Source organism: Microchirus variegatus (genome assembly GCF_963457635.1).
Source record: "Microchirus variegatus genome assembly, chromosome: 21".
Taxonomy (NCBI): Eukaryota; Metazoa; Chordata; class Actinopteri; order Pleuronectiformes; family Soleidae; genus Microchirus; species Microchirus variegatus.
In genome coordinates this window covers 11,380,888-11,396,274 of record NC_139822.1, presented here as the reverse complement: position 1 = coordinate 11,396,274, position 15,387 = coordinate 11,380,888, and the positions used below count along the sequence as shown (strand labels likewise).

At 39.7% G+C, this 15,387-nt stretch overlaps 1 protein-coding gene across 6 annotated transcripts in view; it reads right to left on the bottom strand.

The window, feature by feature from the left end:
- The window catches only part of nrxn3a (neurexin 3a), a gene marked incomplete at its 5' end in the record, with an annotated part of 152,593 nt that overhangs the window by 14,324 nt on the left and 122,882 nt on the right, over positions 1-15,387 (bottom strand). For 4 of the 6 annotated variants that reach the window (XM_083907835.1, XM_083907837.1, XM_083907839.1 and 1 more), the window contains 2 exons: positions 3,918-4,089; positions 5,206-5,387. In XM_083907835.1, coding sequence (XP_083763961.1) covers positions 3,918-4,089; positions 5,206-5,387 — 354 coding nt within the window. Of the gene's footprint in view, positions 1-672; positions 763-3,917; positions 4,090-5,205; positions 5,388-15,387 lie in introns of all 6 variants that reach the window. The other 2 variants (XM_083907836.1, XM_083907834.1) reach the window with 1 other exon arrangement.

Here is a 15,387-nt window from a genome sequence, read left to right as displayed (position 1 = left end):
ACACAAAAGCAGAAAACACAAAAATCATTAAGTCAAAATTCAAAACTGTTTTTTGATTTGCGTTTGTGTTTTGCACCTCAGGGCCACCGTACTTTGCGGCGGCTGTTGCACTAGAATCAGAATAAACAGTTACATAACAAATACACAACTTGTAATGAGATATTTATTTAGTTCATCATTGTTTATGTCATCATCATTTTTTTATGTGTAAAGTTATTATTATTATTGTTATTTTATTTATTTTACAATTTAATCGTTCATTGATTTGGACGAGTATTGGGGCCACATGAAAATACATAAATAAAACAGCATGAATTCTGATATTAAAGTCAGACTTCAACAAAACAACATGGGTTTGTTTTTACTGTTGCATGCACGGCTTTACATTCAGATTAATGTGGCACTTGTTAAATGAACTTATGTGGAATCAAGTTTAAAGAGTTCAGGTTTCCTTTATGTAGCATTTTCTGTGTTAAAGAGAGCATCACAGAAACATTCAAATAAACCAGTTTACTGCTTTCAAAACTCTGAAACCACACACTGCACTTGGATTGTGTGTTTTTAGAGAATGAAAGGACAACTTACATTTAACCTTGTCGTTGCAGAGACAAAGGTGGTATTTTTCCACACAATAATAATAATAATACCAGTGTTGTGTTCGTTTGAAATTACCTTTCTCTTGTAGCCACTCTTCTACTGGTCTGGTGTATTTGAAAGGAATTTTCTTATTGGCCATTTGATAGCGTTCAATGTCGTTGTTCCCTTAAAAGTTTAAGAAAAGATTTATGAAGACATTTATTGACCAGCATCAGCATCATCTCATCTTGTGTCTGTGCCTTAACATTTTTACGACAGGTTTAAGTTATTTTATCTGAAGGTTTAAGTGGAAACATCCTTAAAGCAAACTTTAGTTTAAGATCCTCATCTTTAGTTTTCATAGAGAAGCAGCACAGGAATATTGAAATAGCAACACTGGATTAAATCAATAATACAGGAATTACAGTACATAAAACAATGATCATTAAAAGGAAAACAACAAAATAAATGCTATTGTAAAGTTATCTACATGTATTACACAACCCCTTGGAACTGATGAAAAAAAACACACTGAGGTAAAAGTATATTAAATGTAGATGTATAATATAGCTGATATGTAAATCTGTCAGTAAGCATATTGGTAGAATGTACAGTATAAAGTATTTCATATCGCACAGGCCCTACCATGTGGCCCAAATGGAATAAAGGAGAAGTAAACATGAACATAATGGTGGGTTGCACATGTTCATAAGCTGAAAATGCTCTTTGACCTTCTGCCATCATATGATAATAAATTAATAAAGGAGGGGCATAGATTCTTAATATAGACACATAAACTGACTAATTCCAGTGCCCTGACAGATGCTAGAAAGTGCATGGGGGTTGTGGATGTTGTTTACCGGGCCTTCCTTCTTTAAGTAACAACAGGTGGTGAGATGATGGTGCAGAAAGAGACTAAAGAGACTCTCTTTCTGCACCATCATCTCACCACCTGTTGTTATTTACAGAAGGTGGACGACAAAACCAATGTAAGACTTTAAATTGCATAAATTTTAGATGTGTGACCAGTGTTTTTTTTTTTTTTTTTTAACCTGAATTAAACAAGTAAACCAGTTTAATGACTTTGGTTTTCAGAACAGATGTGCACTAAATGTACAACTACAAAATAAAACCACATAACTTAAAGGTTCCATATTATATCCTATTTCTCCAAGTTAAACCAGTCCGCGGTGTCCTAATGAACATCTGTGACATGCTTTGGCCAAAATACCATAAGGATGACAGCAGTTCAATCACCCTGCCAAAACAGCCCTGTTCAGAACGCTCTGTTTAGAACTGTAGTATCTCTTAAAAAAAAGTTAAAAAGAAACTGAAAGGACAGGAAACGGCATCAGCCACAGAGGTTACTGGGAGCTAACAGCAGTTAGCATTTGGAAAAGTGATCATTTGCAGGCTCTAGCAGGCACATTGCCATCATATATAACATGTATCCACTGGACAGGTAAATCCTCTGAGGCTGGAAGTTTGTGTAGAACTCTGTGCTGCACTGTGGAGCCAAGAATAGAACTTTTTGCCGACAGCACTCTCGCCTGTTTTACGGACAAAGTGGAGCTCCGCGAGACAACAATTCCAGGAATTTAGCGCATTGTGGCGTCCCAGTGAGTGTGGAAGTCAACATTGTGTGTTTCATCTCCTGTGCTTAGACTGAGGAGGACCACAAAAACATGAGTGAGTCATCTTTTTCCACACTTTGGCGACTGAGAGGACCTCCAGAGTCCCAAATATAAGTATTAAAATTAGATATCTAAATATAAAGATATCTAGATGTCTGTAATATGTTAAAATTATAATTTTTTCTTCACACACACCACTGTGAGCCCCCAGTGGACAGGGGATTTGCTTCTGCCTTGGGCCGATTAAATAAGGACATTAAAAAGGTACAGTTAATTGTGTGGGATAATCTACAGTCTTAAATGTCATTAAGGAAACTCTAATACTGGCAGGATGGAGGAGACACTACAGCTTGAAGACTTCATCATCATCGTATTTCAAGGACACACCCTCCTCCTGTGTGTCTCTACTTTCTTCCCTCGATCGTCCTCTTTCCGCCGACACTGGGAAGGGGATCTTTGCTTTGTCAGCGTGATGGAAATATGACTGTAGTAAACCATCCGCAGTGTTTTCATTTAATCACATGGGATTAGATGGCAAAGCCTCACCCAGCTTCTTATCGGCCTCCCTCACACACCGCACTGAGCGGCGACTCCCCCAAAGGTTTAATATGGGTTCAAGATTGTGTCTGATAGTGGTAATTGTATTTGTCCTTTAGGGGTGTATTGGGTGGTGCAGTAAATCCTCACTCGCAGCCTGCGAGCGGTTTATATGCTCAAGTGTGGCTCAAACTCTTCCCTGAACTTTATACCATCATTTTATGTTCTCCCCTATCACCCGCAAAAAACAAATTAGAGAAAAAAAAACCACATTTCATATCAATTTTCTTACCAAATAAAACTTTCCAACTGCTGTCAGACAATGCCGTTTTTTTTTTGTTTGTTTTTTTAAATTAGTGATGTGTCATGGACACCAAACCAAAAGTTTGATTTGCATTAATCCTGTGTTTAACAGACGTGGAAGGTCAGTTCATCTGGAGCCACAGGGTTTAACCTATGCATGTAGGCTCATCCCCCCTTTCTATAAATGACCATGTGTGCAGTTAAATGTAAACTTAATCTATACTGTATAATTGGAAAACAAACAGAAAGTAAAAGTGTGTTGTTGAGCAAAAAAAAAAAGTTTGTGGCGGATTTTGAGCTGTACACTTTAAGGGAAATTGTTTTAATGTGGCAGAAATTGAACATAAAATAATGACACCTAGTGTATAATCACCTCGTTGTATGATTTGTTGTTTTTATTACCATATAATGAGCCTCATCACGAGCTAAGTCGGCTGCCATTTTGGACCAACATTTTTGATGCTATCTCTTCAACTTCAAAATAAAGTAAAATAACTGAAGCTCAACACTGTAGAAGGTAGACATACATTTTGATGCTAGCTTGAGGCTACATATGGTACATTTCCACAAGCTCGACTCGACTAACATGAATTAAACATGTAAACCAGTTTTTAGAACATATGTGCAACTGTTCACTAAATGAGAGAATCTTCAACTACAAAATAAAGTCAAATAACTGAAGCTCAACACTGCAGAAGGTAGAAATACAATTTGATGCTAGCTTAAGGCTACATATGGTACATTTCCACTAGCATGACTCAACACCTTTCCCAGCTAACCTTCTCAGCTAACCCAAACTGATTATTGTCCTTTTGCATCGCGTTATCGTCTTTCCAACGAGAAAAAAAGGGTGAATTAGTGACGTACCTGTCGGGAAGTGCTCGTTGATTGACCAGTTATCCACCTGCAGTGTAGCATTGCCACCATTCCTGGTGAAACGGACAACATGATACTTCCCATCATTCACTGGGGTACTGCTCTCCTGCACACTGATGTCCACCGTGCCAATGTTGAACGTCACTCCGATCTTCCCTTGTTGCTGGAAGAAAAAGAAGAGAGAGTTCATTACGGACATTGACGCAGCAGGAGGATTTAAGTGTGAAAGTGAAATTATTGGTCACTTGTGATGATTATTGGTCACTTGTATGGTCATTTGAGCAGTTAAAACAAACTGCCGTAAAAGGCTGTGGCATAAAGCAGTGAACATATTCTAAGGATATGTGCTTTGAAAGACGTGGGAGACCACTAGCAAAACTACAGATAAAAAAACTGTGGATGAAGTAATGGCTGAGGAAATGGAAAAAAACTGAGGCAAGTTGAAAATGCCTCTCCAACAAGGCTGGTGCTAGTTATTAGCTTTGTTATATTAGTTAAAACACTGCAAAAAATTGTTAAACGTGCATTATGTAATAAATCTAAAGCAACTGGCCATAAAATCCCCCTAATATGGCACAGATGCTCAGGAATAATATATATATATATATATATATATGTGTGTATAACAAACTGAACTCACCAACAACAACAGTACAGCCAAAATATTTGCATTAAAAAAAATCTCATGTTTAGGTTTTGAAATCATGTTTTGGCATGTGGCGCCATCTACCACTGTCTACCAATCATTGCAGTCAGTAGAGTCTCAGCTGCCGAGCAACCATAGGTTGCCAGTTACGTCAGAAAACAAAACCTAAAAGACCTCTGTATTTTGAATTTGAATAAAGTAACAGTTTTTGGCCACATTCTTACATATGGCTTTACAAATAACCTGTTAAGACTCATCCACCCTGTGTGTCATTTGTTTACTTCTGTAATAAAAGGTGCACAAAATATGTTAATATGTTCTTGTACACTTTTATATTATTTTGCGTTTGTGTTTTTTTATATTTTTCTTATTAAAATGGTATCCTTTTAGTATATATATTTTTTTAATTTCTCACTTGTCTACCTCTGACCCATTTAGGACAGAGGGTGTGAATGGCAAAACTGTAGTGTAAAGCTGCTTTGAGACTAGAAAAGTGCTACATGAATACTAACCATTTACCATTTTGTCACTATAAAACGAATAGAAATTTGTTAAATTAAAGTCCTATCTAATCTAATCTACATTTGTACATCATCATCCATTGTTTGACATACCAAAACAGTAAGAACTTACTATGTGCAGCATGAGATAGTCTCCCAGACCAGGTGCGCTGTCGATCCGAACCAGGATGCCATCTTTCAGGGAGGTGCTAAAGCCGACGGTCAGCCTGTCTGTCCTGGTGCTGGGTCTCTCATTGGCTGGCCATTTGAATGTGATGAGGCCTCCGCCTTTGCCAAAGATGTATGTTGTCCCAGCTGAGCAAAGGGAAAAAAAAAAAATCCTAATTTAAGTCATCATTTCTCCACAAAAACCAAGGCCTTTTCACCAATATAGAATAACGACTAATTTATTTCTTCTATTGCTACTTAATTCCAATTTCCCCACTCCCTGATTATCACATGACATAATATTTATCCACCACCAGAAACTATCTTAGAATATCATATAAATGACCATGAGTCGTGTACAATGCAAGTACTACTACTACTTTCCAATGTAAGAAACAAAAACTGAATTACAACGAATTAAGTGTTGATAAAGGCTGAGTCAAAGATCCAGAAGGAATAACTTTTCATGCTATATGTCCACACAGCATAACTCTACAGCACAGTTGTAGGTGATAATTCAAACTCAAACATTGTATTTTGGGTAGTTCGACGATAATAAAAATAGAAAAACTAACGGAATATCACAGAAATTCAAAGCATCATTGAAATTCAAGTATCATGCAAAGCACAATGTCTACTGTATATAAGCATATTCTACCATTACAGCTTCAAGTTCAGGTTTTTACGCTGTACAAATGGGGAAAACACATATATTTCCTTTCTAAAGATTCCAGTTGTTGCAGAAGAAGACAGCAAATAAACAACATTGTTATTCCATAATATTTGCCGGAGTCTCTGAGAAACTAAGAAAGGATTTTTGAACCAACACTACATCCCTGCACACTTTCAAACCCTGAACACAGAACCTCATTCATCCCAAGGGCAACACTCCAAAGGCAAAAACACAGCAATGTGGTTTATGCAGTGAAAGGTAATGGGTCGTGTTTTGATTCTGACATAAAGGGAAACCAAACAATATCAGCATAAACACATGGCACAGCAAACAAAAAACTCTACATTTCTCACAAACTCCCACGGTAACAGTGGTGAACTTCATACAACCACAGCATCATTCATACACTGCTGGTGGACTGGACTCAAAATGCATGAATTCCAGAAAAGACAGGTCGGTGCAGCGATGAATGATTGGTACACAAACAGCTTTCAAGTCTCTGGTAGTCAGACGGGCAGCCAGGGTGGTAGGAAAACAGAAAGTTGGAGTGAACTCAAGAAAGGACCAGAGGAGAAGTGATACTAAAGAGACACTAAAGCAAAACAAGAGATACAAGTCCCAACAAAGGGAAATTATGAGTTCCAAAAGTCATTCTACAAACCCAATCACAGTCTCATTATTATATGCCACGTTAAAATGGCATTTTTGATAAAGGCCTAAGGGCTGAAAGTAACTCAGGCAGAATGAAATGATAGTAAAAAAAAAAGAAGCTTCATTGCAAATGGAGGACATTTGTTTTAACTTTGGAATTATGCAAGTTTCATACCAAGATCTTTTAATGTAATTCATAAATCTGTCACAGGCATATGTCATCCTCAGGTGTGGAATAATCATTTCCGTTACCCGACTCAAACACTGGGAACAGAGAAATTAAGCTCTTGTATTTAATTACCATGGTAGTTTCAGACTAAATGAATGACTGTATGTTTAATGCTGTATATCAGCGCTACAACGAGGAGTCGATTATGTGTTTAGTGAACAGTGTTGGGGGCTTCACAACCCTCCAAGGACTGCGTTTCCCCCACAATCCATTACATTAGTGGGTCGTCAAACTAACTTCAGCTTCATTCCACCAGTTAAGAGAAAACAAATAAAGGGACAGATCTGGCATTGCTCATTACTGTGGACGATATAATCAGTTAGTGATGAAGAGAAAAATCATCGGTGATTGTCTCTGAATATATTAGTGACTCTATGGTCTGACATTACTTTAAACATGCTGGAGTCTGGCAGAGATGCAAACACCGACCCAGCTGACAAATCTATATTTTGTCACTGTAATTATTTGGCATACATAATTATGGATTGATAGTAAATGACTGCATTTAAAAAGCAGTGACACCTCATCTGCTGCATGTCCACCTACAGCTGCAAGCAAGCACAGTGTCTACACCCCCAAAAACATGCTATGCCTGTCACTAATTCAGAGAAAACTGGACATGAAACTAGTGATTGAGACTATACACTTGCCAGGTTAAAGGTGCCATATGTAAGAATGTGGCCAAAAACTGTTACTACATTCAAATTCAAAATACTGAGGTCTTTTAGGTTTCGTTTTCTGACGTAACTGGCAACCCGTGGTTGCTTGGCAGCTGAGACTCTACTGACTGCAATGATTGGTAGACGGCGTTAGGTGGCGCCACATGCCAAAACATGATTTCAAAACATAAACATGATTTGCAGTCTGCAAAATATTTTTTTTAATGCAAATATTTTGGCTGTACTGTTGTTGTTGGTGAGTTCAGTTTGTTATATGAACATTATTCCTGAGTCTCTGTGACATTAGGAGGATTTTATGGCCAGTTGCTGTAGAGTTATTACATAATGCACCTTTAATGTTAATGCATGACACATTTCCATGACGACTGACCGGAAAAAGACCCACGTGACGTCATGTTTATGTGACTCCCGATTGTTAAAATGAGTCTCTAAAGTACGCGGTACACAGGTACGCTGTTATTTATAGCGCTGCTATTTTCATTTAATAAACCCATTAGACCATTCCAGTTTGGCGGTAGGCGCGCAAAAGGTGCTAAAGCTAACGCGGCTAACGGAGCTAACTGGTAAACGGTGCCTGGACTCCGGTGCCATAGCACTTAAACATGACGTCACACGCTTTTTTTTGTGGTTAGTCGTCATGGAAACGCTTTGTGTGTTAACGTTGACGCCGTTAACTGCCCTTAAGGCGGAATACATGCCCAGCACTAATTTAAATACATTTAAAAAAGCACTACAATCAGTGGCATTGCCTCCTAATGGCCGTTCAAGAGAGGACACTTTTCAGACCCTTCCACATTGGCTTCATTTTCTAGGGTCCCAGTGTTACAAATCATATCGTAGCTTCCAAGTCCAACGCTTACGTAGAATCGACCATTTCCTTGTTCAATGCATGAATGAAGTCAAACTACTTCCTCAAAGCATCCATCCATCCATTATCTACCGCTTTATCCTCCACTGGAGGGTTGTGGGGGGTGCTGTGCCTATCTCAGCTGACATAGGGCTATAGGCGGGGTACACTCTGGACAGTCCATCTTAGGGCCACATAAAGAGACAAACCATCATTCACTCACACTCTCACGCCTACGGAGTGACCAGTTCACCTAATCCCTCCTCAAAGCATTATCAACACCAGTTCCATACAAAACAAACACTGAACTGTAACATATTAAAACACCTAAACAATGTCCGAGTGGTCTGACATTTTGCTGGAAATGGTGTGAATGTCTTGTTTTTTGTTTTTTTGTTCCACAACCCATCATCCTCCCAGTGTGAGTTTTGCCCCCTAATACATGCTAAAATGATAGGTCTCAAAGGGCACATCGTGTTCCACTGATGTGCCTGGAATTAGAGTGCTCTCTCTCCATCACAGTGCTAGTGCTCAGCCAACATGGTCAGGAGAGAGTGAAGACTGTGAAAGAAAAAAAAGTTCCCTTTTGCAAAACCACAAAATATCACGTACGTCTTATCAAGCTCCAACACTTCCATACAAGACTGTCAAATCTGAGATGTGCCTTAACGCCTGTCTTCAATTAGATTTCTCTTCCTTTTCCATTACTTCCAGTCCCAGATCATGTCTCCACTGCACACACAAGCACTTATTTCTTGTTGTTGCCAAGAAGAAGTACCTGACACAGCTGTGCCATCTGTAGGTTTGATAAGCTAAGCTCATGTACTGAAACACAACAAACCAACAATGTTCTTCTTTTGGCCTCTGCCTTTAGGGGTCAGGGGTCCATCTTGCCATATCCCTGACATTCTCGTAACATGGTTACAAGAATACATTTGCGAAGTCCATCATTCATTTTCAAAGCCAATGTAATTTTCTTCTGCAAACTCACCATGACCCCCCTTCAAAGAGGCAGGAGGTCTGTAAATGGAGATGGGCGGTGGCGAGCGGTACCCCAACGCATGCGGCTCACGGTGAGCAAAGGAAGCCGCTGCCACCTGAAGTCCAGGGGTCACGGAGTCCTCCGACCTCCACGACAGGGACACGCTCCGCTTTGCGGTGGCGGCGATACATCCCAGAATCAGCCACACCACCCAGGCTCTGTGATAGAGGACGATGAGCCCGGGGGCCTGGCAGATGGCCCCTTTCATGGGACCCCATAAAGGTGGAGCGCCGACGAGGTGCATGGCTGAAGGCTGAAGAGTGATTGAAACTGACGGACCAACAGCTTCATGACTGAGATAACCCCATAATAGTAATGACTGTCATTCACCTGGTTTTTCCAGATATCTCTCAGGGTGATATGAAGGAGGGAAAAAAATAATAATTAAGATTTAACTTAATTACTTGGGGGAGGAATAAAGTTGTTGTGTTTTTTTTAAAAGAGAATTAAGAATTAAAGATGACTGTTATTACAGAGAGAGGATGAAAAACACCTGGTGTGAAGAGAACACATGGCTCATCCTGTTCAGCCATTTGTTAACTCACTGGCTACAACCCCGTCTCCAGATTCCCACTCCAGATGTCAGTCTCCGGTTATAAAGAAATGACATTTGGTGCCACCGAGAGAAGAACAATCCTCAACGTCTCATCCTTGAGCAACACGCAGAGAGAAAAAAGTCAGCGAGTAAAGTATATCCATGTCCGTCCACTTCTGCACGCTCCACTCACTGTCACTTTGGGAAGATTTCAGAAAGAGCAACCGTTCAATTTAAAGTGGGTCAGCATCAAAAGAAGAAGAAGAAGAAGAAGAAGAAGAAGAAGAAAATAATCACTCTTTGGTTTGCCAAGCCAGTAACAGACTGTCCTTATAATGTTCACGCAGTCTTTCCAGTTTGCACATGCACTACGACAGAAGACAGCAGAGACGATTTGGAACCAAGTGGAGCCGCAGCAAGAGCGAGGGAGGGAGGGAGAGAAAGAGAGAGAGAGAAAGAGGGGGTACGGACATTTTTTCCATTTAATGGAATGTGAAAGCAAATAGAGTGAGAAAAGTGAGCCAACTGATACAAATATTTACAGAAAAGTCACATGAGCACAGAGGCACAATGGGAATGAAATACCAGACTAAAGGAGGAGAAAGAGACTATATATGCAGACACTGACGACATGCCCACAGCCTTGGACCTTTGAAGTCGCACACACCAGCTGTGCAGCATTTTAGAGCCTTTTCACCAGGAAACACGGTACAAGTATTTGCTGCCAATCAACCTTCGTGGTCCACATACTGCAGCAGGGTCGTACCAAGCCTTCATGGGACCCTGGTGTCCTAATGAACACGTCTGTGACATGCTTTGGTCAAAATACCTTAAGGATGAAGCACCACAGCAGTTCAATCACCCTGCCAAAAAAGCACTGTTCAGAACGCTCTGTTCTGAGTGAGAACAGATGTGTAGTTGTGCAATCTACAACTACACAACAAAACTAAATCACTTACAATAAGCTACATAAATGTATCCAAAGATATTTACATTTCTTTAAAATCACCCCAGTGATCAGGGAGCCCTAAGCAGCTCTGTCCCTCAAGGCTTCTTTCAGTCTGAGGTCCAACTAAGCGTCATATGCACAACAATTGTGTAGGTGACAGTAGCTCAGTAGCAATAAGGAAATACTCGTGTTTTTAGCCCAGAATCACCAGATTATCATAAGTATCCAGACTTTGAAGAGATATTGCCGTGAGAATTGGCCCATTCAGAAGAAAAAACCCACATTTTTTCCGACTTTTTTCCTGTCGTAGATTTGCTTCTATTAATCACATAAATCTGCAACTTTATTTTTCGTAGATTAGCTACTTTTAATCTCATAAATCTGCAAATGTATTTTCTTGTAGATTTGCTACTTGTAATATCATAAATCTGCAACTTTATTTTCTTGTATATTTGCCACTTTTTATCCCATAAATTTGCAACTTAATTTTCTTGTAAATTTGCCATTTTTAATCTTGTAAATCTGCTACGTTACTTTCTCGTAGATTAGCTACTTTTAATCTCAGAAATCTGCGACTTTATTTTCTTGTATATTTGCCACTTTTAATATCATACATTTGAATTTATATATATATATATATATATATATATATATATATACATATATATATATATATATACATATATATATATATGTATATATACTTGGGCCTAATATGCCATCGTAGTAAAGTCACAAAAAGCACACATTTAAAAAAAATACAAATAAAAAAACATTATGTAACCTGACCTTGGTGTAAGACTGCATTGGTAAGAACTCGGAGCTTGGCAAAATTTTCGGAGTAAACAAAACAGAAAGAGAATTTAGAGAACACAGACATCCAGAGACAAGAATGAGAGCAGCAGCGTAATGACAGCAGAATATTCAAAAGTTCTCTTCTCTGTTTATGCTGCTGTTACTGAGCCCCTGTCAACCTGCCATCACAGTAGTCAAATCATGTTGCCTCGTCTCTCAGAGCCTCCAAAAATAGTAAATTACTAAAGTGATAAAGCTTAACGGCCGCTGATATCCCTGCCAGCGATAGGAGGAGTGGTGGAAAACTAAATTAGGACAGTGTTCTGCTGTTAAGAGGATATTTTTGCACAGTAACTGCGGCCACGCCGGTCTGTTCAGCTCAGAACAAACCATTTGGGTATCTGGATCAGTTATTTAAGTGAGTAAGAAATGTATTATTATTATTTTAATAATTATGGCCTACAGCTCCAAAAAAAAAATATTGTAAAATTCAAGTTATATATACATTATTAATATGGTGTAACTGTAGAAAGTAGACAATCAATTCACACCTGCCACAAGAGGAATAAGCCACAGAAGGTCATTGCTGAAAGGTCATTGCTGTGCTCAGAGAATATTCGTGGAGCATTAACTGGAAACGGAAAAGGTGCAACATGGATGATTGTCAAGACGAAGCACATTCAAGAACTCGTCTCCAAAAAGTCTGCTTATTACAGCGCAACACAGCACAGGCTGTGAGGAAAATGTGTCCTGGAACAGCCAAACCAGCAAAGTGTTTTCCTAGAAAAACATTAAATCTTCACGTCCCTCGTTCTTCATTGTCATTCACGTTACTTTATTTTAATAGTTTCGAAAATGTCACTCTCTTCCACGGCAGAACCTTCTCTGATGTTCAAGTTATGGCCTTGACATTGTTGTGCAATTTTAAATTACACCAGCTTTCCTGTGTACCATTCGTAACTGCCAAGCTTCAACTGAGCGCACTCCGCTTTCAAGTGTCAGCTGGTCTGTTAAACACCACAGAGACGGAGTTTGCAGTGAATGTGTCAGACATAACAACAGAGTGAGACATCGTGAGAGGACTCGGCGTCTCCCACCGTGCCACTCGTACCCTGCAGTATATTCATTAAGATGAATATCATTTAACCACTTCCGTCTTCTTTCAAAAGACAACTTTTCCCTCTCGTCGTATTTGTTCCCTCGAGGTGCATTCACAGCACCCGCAAGACCTCGTTGCGTTGAGAATCTTTCAATTCATCACCGCAGTGCTCTCTCTCTCTCTCTCTCTCTCTGACAATTTGAGGCTGCAAAGAAGCACAGGGTTATCCACACACAAGTGTTGTGGAGGGAAATCGATCGGGCCACTGAACCATGGAGGGCCTGGCTTTGCCTCACTGTTGGCCCGGGGGGGGCGGGGTTTGGGGGGAGGGATCGACTGAAGTGATTCAAGATAAAACCTCAGAGCAAGAACTGCAGTAAGACCCTGTTGCTCAAAAGACAAAAGAAGATCGAGTGAAGGTGCTCATGGACGTATTTGCTAAGTCTAAAAGGTTTAAACATGACAGATTTGGGGATTTTGTACCAGATCACTATTAATAAAAGAAAGTCAAATTATGACATTTAAAGCCGCCGTGAGCAACTAACTTTCATTCATAATGTCAATGTCAAGTATTGAGATGGGAATTGGAGCCGACCTGAGCATATTTTTAACTGATCAGAAATCGACAGTCACTTGATACTACCAGTGCTCGATGTAATTAGTCATAATTCAGAACAATACAGAATAAAGACGTAAAAAAAACTCCAGTTTCACATTCTTCTCTACACTCTTAGAAATAAGGGTTCTTCTACAAGGGCTGAGGTTCTACCTGGTACTAGGTACTAACCCTGCTTCTGAAAAACCCTTCTCCCTAAGAAAGGGTTTTTCAAGGGTTCTTGGTAACACTAATGTTTCCAGTAAGAACCATTTTGATCCAGAGAACCCTTTAAAACTCCTTTCCTGAATAAAGGGTTTTAATAGGGTTCTTGGTGGAACCCCCCAAAAGGGTTCCAGGTGGAACCTTTATAAAACGGTTCTACCTGGAGCCAAAAAGGGTTCTCCTATAAGTACAAGCCGAAGAACCTTATATGGTTCTACTTTTATTTCTAACAGTGTACCTGCAGCCTCACAGCAGCTAGATTTTACTCCCATAGAAAACAGCCAATGAAAATGTCTTTCTCCAGAGTTTCAACATACACTACAGAATGAACGGCTTCCCACTCTCTCGGCGACACCAAAGTGGATGATCCGCATATTTGATTTAGAAGAGATTTTTTTACGCTGGATGTCCTTCTTGATGCAATCCTCCCATTTATATGGGCTTGGGGACTGGCACGATGGAGTACACTGGATGTGCCCCACCCTGTGGCTATAGGGTCAAATTGGAGTGTCCAGTTAACAATGAGTAATGGAGATTGGGTACCTTGCTCAGGGGCACCCCAGTCCTTGACCTGGAGAGGACTTGAACCAAGCATTTGTAGTATATAAAAGCATATTTTCAAAGGCAAATCTCAGCGTAAACTCAGCAACTCTGCACCAGTCACAGCAGAACAGAACAGCACTGGTGCTATCACACACACACACCACACACAGATGACACAGGAGTCTGTTCTTTTTCCTCCAAATTTCACTGACAAATATTATCAATTTTACTGACCATTTAAAAAAAAAAAAAAAAAAACTTTGCAGCAGTAACAAAGTCAAGGATCACAAATACTTTTTTAGAGAAGGCACAACACTCTCTCCTAACAATGGATAAATGGGGTAAGTGAGCAAATGTTCATCATATCGTTGGTAAAGTTCCACAAAACAAGCATGTGCAGAGGATTGTGGGTACTTATGCTGTGCTAAAGGTTACCCAACATGCAGCTTTGTACAGTCTCTGTGGGCATGTTGGGTCAGTCCAAGGGCGGGATCATGGATCGTTCCTTGTCCTTCAAAATGACCTGGTTAATGGTCAGAATCTTGCATCATGGGCCAGATTTTGCAAAGAGTTAGAAAAAGACTAGTTTCTTGTAACTTTTAGTATAATTTTTACTAGGCAGTTCAAGAGGTCAAGGTCAATAACAAGGGACTTCATGGTCTAGAAGGGGAATCCGGAAGTTCTCGTGGTCATGTGGCAATATTGGTTTCACACATAGTATTTTATCACACACTATTCTGATAACCTAAATATTTGGTGTACAAAACTGATGTTGAAGTCAAAATAATTGGGTCAGTTTGATAAGGGGATCAGGACAATGTGCTAATGTTTTGTTGATGTTCAAAGAAGGTTTTTATATAACTCAAGGTGTGGCTTTTAATTTTCCACCTCGACAAGCGTGGCTGGTGCAGCACGATCTAAACCAACCTCTCCTCTCCTTTGAGGTTTGTGGAGAGCGAGAGAGAGAGAGCGTTGGAGCCAGTCCCTGCTAACATCGGGCGACAGACCAACTTCAGTTTTCCAAAATATATTTAATCAATGTTGTTGGTTCTGTTCTGTTTTCATTGCGGTAGAACACTGATTTATTTTTAGCTCAGGCGGAGGAAAAAAAGGCATCAAACTCCACCAAGCACAGAGCAGCAGGAGAGGGGGAGAGAGAGAAAAAAATCCTTTAAAAAGTCAGAAAAACAAAGAAAATATATATCTCTAACCTTTAAAAAGTCTCCACATGTTGAAACTCTATTGTTTGTCCTTGGTGATGAAAGCGAGCTCATCTGGACTGTC